This window comes from Amblyomma americanum, chromosome 11 (assembly GCF_052857255.1).
Source record: "Amblyomma americanum isolate KBUSLIRL-KWMA chromosome 11, ASM5285725v1, whole genome shotgun sequence".
NCBI lineage: Eukaryota > Metazoa > Arthropoda > Arachnida > Ixodida > Ixodidae > Amblyomma > Amblyomma americanum.
Genome location: NC_135507.1, coordinates 51242552 through 51254187, shown reverse-complemented (window position 1 = coordinate 51254187; position 11636 = coordinate 51242552). Strand labels below are relative to the sequence as shown.

Here is an 11636-nt window from a genome sequence, read left to right as displayed (position 1 = left end):
CCCCTAGCTCTGCCCACACAAACATCCGGTCACAACAGATTTTTAGGAAACAAAGGTGATGATGCCAGCCCAGTAAGAGTCTTTTCATAATCATTTTACAGACCTTGCAACTCAATCTTTTTCTTTAGTTTCATAGCCTGTGTATATCATGCCTTCACAAAATGGCAGCAATGCCGGATTATGCAAGAAAAAAAAAAAGTGCACTTTGTGAAAATGTGACAAACCAGTTTTAATCCATAAAGTGTTTGACGACAGACTTAGGCTCAATGGCAGACTCCGGTGTTACGTGTGATGGGGTGTTGGTTAAAATACCATTCCCCAAAGAGCACAAGGTGACTGAACGCCCATGAAGACAAGGTGCTGAAGATGACTGCCTCTAATCCAAAAGAGCTAGCTTGCCCTGTCATGCAGCTTACATCACGAATGATGCGGCCTTGACATCGTCATGCTGAAAATGCGCTGACACCACTGAGTAATCCGTCTTGCATTCTTGTGAGCTAGGAGAACTTGTGTATGCTACACTACCAGGCGATATGAAATGTAACGCCCAGCAGTCTCACTAGGCCTGATGATCTTGACAACCTGGAAAATAACAAGAAAAAGTCCATAACTCGCAATGATAAAAGCAGAGAAATTTGCGGTTTATATTTTTCTTTTCTCCTCGAAATACTTAAAATTTTCTAGTTATATATACAAGCCTGTATTTACTGTTTTCACTACTGGCACCTGGTTTTCCAAAAAACAACAACAATGCTCTCGAAAAAGTTTACAACACCCAAAACATGGCTACAATTGGACACAATTAGTTATTTATTACCTTTATACTGTGATTACTCTCCCCCGTATGGCTTCCTCAAAATAAATGCAGATAAAATCTAAAGAAAGTAAGCAATATTAGAACAAGATTATACTCTTAATCAGAATTCTGTTTACATTACATGAAAGTTTGCCTATACACGGTACATATTGAAGGAAGCCAGCAGCTATTAAAACCAAGAAAGGCATAGGGGGAATGCTTTCATTATTAGTATTATTAGTAGTAGTGTTGAATGGAAAATTTGTAGTGCACTCATTTCTCACCAAGATCATAACCGATTAGAAAACTGAAAAAAAAAAGACAACCACAAAATGCTGGTGGAATCCAACCCCACAACCTCAGCATGTCACATCTGGTGCTTTACCAACAAAACTATGCTGGCAGCTGCCCAATCTCCTACTTGTGAGTATATATATATGCTCCATGCAGCCTTAATCTTGACGGTGTACACCAGCGTCATGCAGCCCTTAACAAAATTTTGGGAGTGATCGTACCTGTCCTCTCTTGAGACCAAAGTACCGTGCCACAGGGTCACCTGCCTGGATCCTCATCAGGTGGTTCTCCTTCAGTTTGCTGTGCAGCGACGGCAGTCAAGGAGACACCGAAAGCTGGCTTCTTACACGACATGCACATCACACTTTGCCAACTATGATTCTATTCTTTCCAAACCTGCACATACAAGTGAGTAAACTTCCTCTAAACCTGTCCGCATTGTAATGCACAATGATGCAACTGTTGCCTTCGCATGCTGAAAGTCAGTAATACTGAAATCAATGGCAGTGCAACGACAATGGTGCAAGAAAAAGATAACACATGCGCACCGTTGTGTCACTGTCATTGCACTGCTGTTCAATGTCATCGTGCACCAACTCGCCCCACAAAAAGAGGTGTCAGTAACACTGCTCTGAGCACATGTCAAGATGATTCTAAACATGTCAAGGCCATGCATGTATTCCATAACTAAGCACTACCTTATTGTGTCGACAGTGACTGCATGTGCGATTCCTGTGTGCTTCACTCCATGCAGTAGCGGGAATGGCGAAGAGAATTTTGGAGCAGACTCGAAGTGTTCTGTAGCAGGAGCTAAATTGTGAGAAAAAAAAAAAATTGCAAAAAACCACCAATTTGTAGCAGCAGGTTTAATGAAATGGTCAGGTTGCTGTAGAACTCTCACCACTGTTACATGGCTCTAAAAGTCCAGTTATTGGTATTCTATGTTACTGTTGCACTGATAAAAATTGGCGGTGGTTTAGCTCTGGGTAAACCTGGAGATAGCTACAGCTGGCCGAGTGGAACTCACTCAGCCGAATTGCAAAGTCGGTCTTTCGCCGCTCCGTTTCGCTGAGCGTTCCTTCATCTTCGTCCCACTTGACACGGCGCATGCGCACAGCTGTTGCAGCTCGGTTTCACTGGCACGCTGCGCCGCCGGTAGCAACTGCTGCTCCGCACCACAATGTGGCTCATCACGTGACCAACCATGTCACCAGCCACGGTGCCGCGCCACTGGCAGCTACTCCGCACCACGTGACCAACCACTTGACCGTGGCGGCGACGCCACGGTCACGTGCCGCTGCCACTCTGAAGGCTCGAAATGCTACCGTAATATAGCTATCGCTACAAATACAAAAAATAAGCCTCACTGTTCCAAAACTTTGTTGCAGAGCCACTGGAGTGGTTGCTTCATGACTGGGCGCTGGACATTTAAACCAATATGACAAATGGTGCCGAGGCCTATGAGCCAACCTTATCTGAGATCGCCACTCGCTTCCGCTGCATGTACGACAACTAAAGCATTGGTTCCCCGAATGCCTGCCTCTGCTACATCAGTCTTGCACTTCCTGAAAACAATGTGGCTGCCTTCTTGGAAACTGTGTAAGTGGAATCAAGGACTAACTCCTTCAAGCCTGCTTGTCTCAAGGTGCTCCTCCCACATTACCTTACAAACATCCTCACCTGCCTCCTGCAGCTGAACGCGAGTTTTCACTCAGATGACGGAAATTCCGCAGAAGGTCCTTAGCATACTTATCACAGCGGGGAAAAAAGGATACTATCGCGCAAGCAGCTCGGTCTTCTCTTCGGGTGTGAGAACCACATGTTCTGGAACAAGCTGCGAATCAGAAGACAACAAACATGCAATCACTTGTACAAGTATCCACTTGGGCTGGGATAAAACACCGGCAGAGATACTCTCAAGTGCGGAGACAAATCTCTGCCCAACCCTGCTAGATGACGACTTTGTTCAAAAAGCAGAGAAAGTGCAACATTAAGACACTCCTACATAGCAAAAAAAAGAAAGGTTTATAGTAACATGAAACTGCGGTCCCATTTCGCCTTCCATAGCTAATCATTTTTTAAAATTTTCATTTTGTTAAAGAAACAGTTATAGTAAAGAGCATTTGGCCATGGCAACAAGCTTACCATGGTATGATGACGTTGTGGTATGTGCGCAGTCTAGGACTATTCAGATCAGCAGACATACTATGGTATAACTGCAAGACCAACAGTCCGAAGCAAACCAACATTTGCTTAGGGTGGGCTATAAATAAATAAGAGAAACCGTCTCCGGCCCATACCGAGGCAAACCAACAGTCGGAGGCAAATAGACATTGAAGACGACGAAACAGCGCTCTCTGAGAGAGATTAATTACTAGGTTTGGGAGGTCTTGGGGCAGTGAGGTGAAACGCATGGTGCAACCGGGAGAAAGAAAATCTAGCTATCAACATGGAAAGACAGTGGTGCGGGGCGCTGAAGCAGGGAGGCAGTAAAAAAGCAGAAAGCTGTACGGAAAGTAAAAAAAAAAATCGAGTGAACAGTCACAGCACTGGGCAGTACGGAGCATGAAGCACTTTATTGTGTTGTACACCTTTATTAACCATTGCCTCTTAAAAGACAATGAGGCTGCTGAAGATGATGCTGTGTGCACGCAAAGCTTTGAGGTATCATATGGACTGAAACTCCCCCTCGGTTTACATGTGTGGCCACGTATGTACAAATATGGCACTTCCTAAAGACAAGCGAAATCGGAAACATAACATAAAATCTGATAACTGAAAATAAATCATTAGCACACAATATGCCAATCCGCCTTTTTCACGACGCGACTGCGCATGCGCCTATCCCCTGGCGGCGGTGGTCGCGAAACATATTGGAAGGGGTCGCTCGCTCCACTCGAGACCGGTCGTGGAAGTGTAAACAAACCGGCTTCCTACGCGGGGTGCGTTGCTGCAGCCGTCGGGCTTTCAGCGCGACGCATTTGGCGATACCTACGAAATGTGTTGCATACGGCAGCAATGCCCAATATGTAAAGGGAAGTAAACTCGTATTTTTTCGCTTTCCGAGTGCTTCCCGGGACAGCCTTTGACGCGAAGCGTGGATAAAAAGCAGTTCGCCGGCTCGACGATCGTGCCGCCCTTGGGCACCGTCAAGCACGTCAAGACTGCGGGAATCACTTTGTGACAGGTACGGACGAGGTGCTGTGTTTAAATGCGTGTGCAGTCTATCACGAAGTGTTTTATTCATGGGCAGGAAGGCCTCGAATGTCACCGCGGCACCCAGACTTCGTTCCGGCGCTTTTTGCTTTCTCAAGCAAGAAGGCCAAGTGGGCAAGTGCTGTGAGCCGCTTTCAACGCGCGATGGAGCGGGCAACGAAAAAGAAGCTACGAAAGCATTCACGCATGGTGCTAAAATTTTGTTATAATCTCCTATGGAAATTTTCTTGTTTATGCCACTACACCTGGCCCATCCCCCCGTGTGGGTATGTGCCATGTATTAAGAGGCAGAAGAAGAAGGTGCGTTATGCGTGTGTTCGAATCATATCCATGATGAAGAGCTCTGTGTGGTATCGCCGGAATGGATTAATGTGCGCCTCTCGCGCTCGTCTTTTATGGATGCGCATGCTTGATGAACCTATGCAGCGGTGTGTTGTGGGAAAATACAGTGAAATGCTAGCAGAGCTGCTTTGTTGCGAGTACGCTTGTGCTTTTATAGCTCGTGTAGCTATTCTGCAGCGCTTGAGCACAACGATTGCTTGTGAAAACTGTTGTCCCCAGTCGTTTGCTGTACTACGGCGTGCATGACGTAGTATCCACCTTTCATGAATGGCGGGCATATACAGCGGAAAACGCCAACCTCACTGATCGGGGTTATTTCATTGAACATTATGTTCCGAATGTAGCCTTCATCTCTGAAGCGGCGGCCCTTGCTAGCTGGTGTTCGCATCGCATGCCGGATGATCGGAGATACTGAAGAATTTGCTCTTCGGTGGGCACTTCAGCCTGCCTCGGACTTCGCACCAAGCCATCAGTCAACCCTAGAAATACTCCAGGTACCAGGTGCTGCCCAGGACACGCCATCGTCGACAGATTCCAACAAAACGTGCTCCGCAGCGGCACTCAGTCCGGCCGGGTTGGGCGCGCAGTACCCTACCAGTGAGCTTCCAGCGTTGTACGCGAGGTGGCAGCACAGGAAAATGAAAAAGGCGGATTATTGCCCGATGGAAGGTATTTCTGAATGCTCCTATTGTGAACCAAGAGAGTAAGTAGGCAAATTACCAGACAGCATTCTCAAAGCCACGCTATCACCAACAACTGGTATAGTAAAGATTCTTGCTCATCCAGGTGGCTTTACTGCAGAGGGGTTCTACTAGAACGAAGGAGCCACTGTGCCAGTAAACCTTGTGCATGCAAAAATAAAAGGAGGCATGTGTACGTGTGAATATCTAACCGTCCAACTTAAAATGAATAATAACTGCTGACTAAGTTTCCAATGCCCAATATTCGGATTCACAAATAATTACAATTATGAACAGTTCCAACATGGCCTCCGAGAATAGCATTCACCACAATACCTTAGAGACCATGTCATTAAGACAATACTGATGTCCTCTTTCCTTGCACAAAGTGGCAAGGACAGTGAAATGTAAAGCCATCTTTTGGATTACTGTAAATGACTTAATTTTCGCGTTTATTTAAACTGCACAAAACCCGTAAAAGGAATAAAATCAGTTATAAATTATTTAGAGGTCATAAGCGAATACAATATGATCTGAAGAAAGAAAACGAGAAAATAAATTTGGTGTCAATTGTCCTTTCAGTTTGGTGAATGCCCTTTTCACAAGACATTCCTGCCATGCGGAGAAGTAGCATAAAACCTTGACACATTCCTGGTTCATACGATTTCTCAGTTCATACGCACAAAATCGCGGACGATAAAAATGTCCCATAGAGTTACACTATTTTCCTTCCGGCCAATACTTTCCCGGATAACATAACTTTTTGCCCACTACGCTCAAAGTTTTGGCAAACCCTGGTCGTACAAGACGTTTAGCGAACAAGTGCACATGCGCAAACATACGAGTAGGTTGAACCTGGGGGCACGTGACATGGTAACTAAGCAGAATGCAGCGGCAGCCACCTATTATGCTGACTTCTCTGCAGTGCCTTGGTGCAAAGGGGCTAAGCATTAAAAAAAAAAAAAAGCGTACTCCTCCAGTGTGGTACACATACGAGTGGCTCATTCCCGCGAGGATGCAGCGGCTTCTTCGGAGCGTCTTGAAGGGAGGGGGGGGGGGGGGGGGGGGGGAGGGGGGGAGAAGATCCTGAGAACTATACGGAAGCATTTACATACGAGTGGGCCGGGTCTGGCAAACGCAGAGCAAGAACACTGCGACCATCATCTGCCTGGCGGCTTCTCTGCAGTGCATTAGAGCCTGGGGCGATGCATCTGTGAACCCCTTATGTAACATCCCCAATTCCGGGGGCCTTTAAGGTAATAAAGTGAAGTGAAGTGAAGTTTGTTTATGGAGTGTAACGCCCCAATGTGATTCAGGCTATGAGGGACGCCGTAGTGGAAGGCTCCGGAAAATTTCGACCACCTGAGGTTCTTTGATGTGCACTGACATTGCACAGCACACGGGCCTCCAGCAGTTCGTCTCCATCAATATGCGACAGCCGCCGCTGGGATCGAACCCATGTCCAACAGCAGCTGAGCATCTTAAGCACCGAGCCACTGCGGCAGTTGCATCCGTAAACAAGGAAGAGGCTGCTAATTGTGGTATTGCAACACACAGACCGCATATGATGCGATGTTTCTTCGCCACCAAGGACAACACAAATGCTGACTGAACTCTGAAAGCACTACAACAGGAGCTGCCCAGACCTACTGCCTAAGAATGCTAATTGAGACTTTAATGAAGGGAAAAATGTCATTCAATGCCTTTGTACCTCATTCAACAGTTACATTTTTCAAAACTGGGTGGTTTGTACCCCAAGTTTTCCCGGATAATACGTTGTTTTTCCCCATTAAAAAATTATGTATCAACAAGTTTTACTGCACTGTGACCAGCGTGCTAGAGAGCTGTGCAGCGAAGTAAACGAAAACAGGTACTTGTGGCAAACTGGTCGCCTCACAGGCTCTTTTAAGCAGCCTGTGTCGGCTTGGGCACTGAGGAAACAGAGCTAAACATTCTGAACGGGTCTTTCCCCGTCTGCCATGACATAATTTCTCCCAGAACTGCTTTCTCGGCTCTGAAGACTATGCGTATGACATGAGTGCACAATGGGAAGGCTGACATATTTGGTTGATGATTCGGCCATGTGGAGGGTGTTCGATGCATGTGCTGAAGGCTCCCGCAACGTGCATTGGCAGCACACTAAATGCCAGATATGTTGTCCTTGGTATGCACACTGGCAGGTAAGTTCATTGGCAAGCGACAGTTGCAACCAAGGTCACATACCACTATAACAAAGAAATCATGAGGCCCCTTCAACTTTGTTATAATGATGTTCAACTGAATATCTATGATTTAGTATGAGCTAAAAGCTTACCATCTGCACGCCCCAAAAGATAAGCAAACATGACGAGAACGCATTTACGGCAATAGGCATAAAAATACATGTTTTAATATGTGAGTTAAACATTCATTTAATTAATCTGACATCACCACATGCACCTACTCAAGTCACCCTTTTCCCTGACATTTGCAATACACCTTCTTGCAAGGCCTTCTTTTGTAAGACCTTTGCACTTCTAAAGCAACAAAGTACTATGGCGTATCGTCAATCAGAACCAGGCAGAAGCGATGGATTGCAAAATGGGATCTGGATAAAATCACTTGTCAACAACTGAAACCTTGTAACAATCATGCACAGTGAAACAATGCAAAGGTTGCAGGGCCATCCATTTATGCCACTTATGTTCATCAAGAGAAATGCCAGCAGTCACCTTAAAATGAAAGTATACGTAGCAGTTGACTGCTGCAAAATACAGCAAGATCTCTCTGAAGCATGCAGTCTGATCACCTTGGATGCTGTGTAGGTGTTCAGGACTACTCCAAGAGGAGCAAAAAAACAATTCCAGACTGTACCACACAGAAATTTGCAGTTGGAAATGTTTGGCTCCTCCCTCCCCCACTATAGATGTGTTTTTCTTGTTCCCGTATTTCTATTTTATTCTATGTCAAAGACCCTAAGACACAAACAAGAAATTTCACCTTCTGCAATGTCGCAGACTTCTCTGCTGATTAGTACCCTGCAATGCAGCTTGAAGTGCTACACGTCAAAAAAAGAATGCATAAGCTTAACTTTTCCCCTTTAGTAGCATTTCAGACAAACGTCCAGGTACTTTTCTTTGACACTGCAGTGCAAACAAAAAAAGATCTAAAGCATAACGCGATCCATTAAGATAGCCACAACAAGAAAAAAAGATGTTCTGAAAAAAGAATAAAAGTTACCTGAACCCTCAGCTAACCCCCCTCCTTTTCCAGGGTGCACCATTGCTGCTGTGCCACAAGTGGCCAACATAAATGGAAGTTGCACGTACCTCGTGCTCTGTGATGTTGATAAGCAGCTCCGACTCCAAGAAGTGTTCCAGGATGTACTTGGGTGCCATGTCTCCAAGAGCCTGCACAGGGGACACAACGTCGATTCAATGAATGAACAGCCTCCTCGATTACCGCACAATGCAGATTGCACTGGCTATGCAATCATCTTGCAAGTCACACAGTTCACACAACAAACAAAATCTGGAGTCTGGTTCACGGAACTCATTTTGCGCTGATAAACTCAGATATAATGAAATTTTTCCGATGATCTGGTCAGTGGCCACCAATCATAATGCATTACATAGCTAAGGCTACAGCATGAGTGCCTGTGAATCATGCTGACCATTGTTGCGACTGTTGGATCAGATGCCTAACATGGGAAGTACGCCCCAATTTCGAACCGACCAGAAACATAGCAAATGTCATTGCAGGTCCTTCCCTGCAAATGCCTACAGATCCTTATTGTCCCAGCAGTGAATGTAAGATCAACACGATACCTAAAAGTGCACAGTGAAGTAAGCTTTGCACAGATTGTGAAACATCAAGAAACAGATAAGCAATGACCTTGCATATAAAAGCCATTGTTAAAGGTGAAACACCATACATGCAATGGTGGTAATCAAAGCTAAATAATCTGTGGTCTTCTTAAACAGGGCAAAATAAAGAAAGTAGGAAACATTTTTTTTGCTGTTTCGCTGTTTTACCCGCTGCGGTGGCTACTAGGCCAGAATTCCCGGGTTCGAACCCTGTGTTTCGATGGAGGCAAAAACGCTAAGGCGCCCGTGTGCTGTGTGATATCAGTGCATGTTAAAGATACCCAGGTGGTCAAAATTATTCTGGAGCCCTCCACTACAACACTTCTTTCTCGTTCTTTTTTCACTCCCACCTTCCTACCTTTCCTTACAGCATGGTTCGGGTGTCCACCAAGATGTGAGACAATTACTGTGCTATTTCTTTTCCTCAAAAACGTATTTTCCAGAACAATGGCCATCATCATCATCAGCCTGACTAGGCCTACTGCAGGACAAAGGCCTCTCCGATATCTCTACAATTAACGCTGTCCTGTGCCAGCTACGGCACAATGGGGGAAATTCAAATCAATAAGTTCATCAAAATCAAAAATAAGTTCAAATCAAAAAGATTTCCACTGCACTGCATGAGGGTGACCAAGCCCTACATGTTCTGTCACCACAGGTGACAGATCGACAGTTATGCAATGTTCCAGGTGAGCATTAAATGTGCATCGCCATTAAAATATATCACCGTGACCACTTCACCTAAGTATTTGCAGCCTATGATCATGCTCTGCATGAAAGCTATTGTTCATTAGTTAATGGAGAACCTTGAATGCATGATAATTTTCTAACATGACTGCAGTGAAGTGAAGATTGAGAATCCTTGATCTGTCAGATGGACAGCCCACAAGAAATACACTCCATTTTGTCCACACTAATAACACAAAGAGCCTTTGAATTTTAGAGTATTTTACGAATGACACGTTTACATACGCAGTTAAATTTGATTTCGAATGTGCCAGAACGTACTGACAATATGCTTTTTGAAATGAAAGTTTTGGAATGGTCTTACAGCTTTGTATACAGACAGGCAAAACGCGCACACCAACGGGCCAAAAATGAATGAAACAAGCGGTTGTGCACCTGCTTCGCCGATGGCGTCATTCCGGTCTGCACGACGATGATGGCTCGCGTGATGTTCTCCTCCTGCATCCGCTGGCAGTAGGTCTTGATCGTCTTGATGCCGATCTTGGGCTCGTCGGGGAAGAAGACGAACATCTGGTCTGAGAGGAAAAGTAAACAAAATAACGATGAGAACATAGAGGCTGAAAACTGAAATTCACACAAGTGGATGGTGAGGACATATCAGTGGCAACCTAGACATCATGCTGCAGATTATTCGCGCCATCTTGTCCATACATTGCTAGGAAAGCAACCCTGACCTGGCAGCATGATAATATTGTCGGTAAGGAGTCAGTCTGTAGGTAAAATGAAGCGCACCTTCTAGAGCTGATTGATTCCATCTCCGGCTGTTAAGCGCCAACTTCAACTGTGTCGGAAGGCGCGTGGGAAACACCTCCATCCGAGAATTTGGCAGGAGGTCGGCTACAGCAGCCTTTCACACACTTGATGCATGCCCAGCTAGAGCGCTACAAGATGTTAAGCGCAATAGTACGCCGACTACTATGACGAGCGATAACGTGCGAATTCCCCGAGACCACTGAACACCAAGGTGACCTTCACTCACCTGTAGGATCATCGTTGTGGGCAACGAGCACAATCAGATCGTTCCTCGCTGGCCTCCTTTCACTGAAACCAACGAAACGATCGCCAAATGTCACAACGCACGCCAGCGACGCCGCGAAGGCACGGTTACCTTGGCTTGTCGCCGAACTGCTGCTTAAACTGGTCCAGGGTCTGGTCCAACTCGTCCTGCGTCACTAGGTAGCCTCTGTCGTGACACAGCTGAGAACGACAGACAAAGAAATGAGCGAAAATGAGTACAGCTCGCAGTCAAACATGCCCTCGATGGGGGCTGCCATATTGGAATCCGCGAGTGCCGTTGACAGCGAAACGTGCGCTTATGACCGAAGGTGTTTAGGGGTATACCTGCATGATGGTTTTCCGAATCCTCCACAATTTGTAGGTTTCGGCCTCGTCATCCATCGCGCACGCTAATCAAAGAACTACTGTAAAACAAACTAGCACACACAGGCGCACATGCAGCAACAAAACACCGCAGTAGCCGTAGACAGATGAATTGATGAAGTGGTCCGCTTTGATGCTGCTAGAAGACACAATCCACTTCTCTATACTTTGAAGCAGTACAGTAGTAAGCGCTAAGTGAAGTCGTAATAAAAAACATTTGCAGCCGAAACTATTATTTTGACATGCAAAATAAAATAAAAATTGTCTTTAATTTATTTTTATTGCGCAAACTAACGTTTTATGACAATAGGGGTAACTCGCTGACTCCGCATGGCT

General features: G+C 45.5%; 1 protein-coding gene across 1 annotated transcript; it reads right to left on the bottom strand.

The window, feature by feature from the left end:
- Positions 1-204: 204 nt before the first annotated feature.
- Polr2E (DNA-directed RNA polymerases I, II, and III subunit Rpb5) lies at positions 205-11420 on the bottom strand. Its single transcript, XM_077643623.1, has 8 exons — positions 11262-11420; positions 11029-11117; positions 10900-10961; positions 10296-10435; positions 8637-8717; positions 2866-2924; positions 1312-1390; positions 205-582 (listed from the first exon to the last, which is right to left on the bottom strand). Exons 1-8 carry the CDS (start codon positions 11316-11318, stop codon positions 517-519), a joined length of 633 nt encoding a protein of 210 aa, XP_077499749.1. The 5' UTR covers positions 11319-11420; the 3' UTR covers positions 205-516.
- Between the last annotated feature and the right edge of the window lie 216 nt (positions 11421-11636).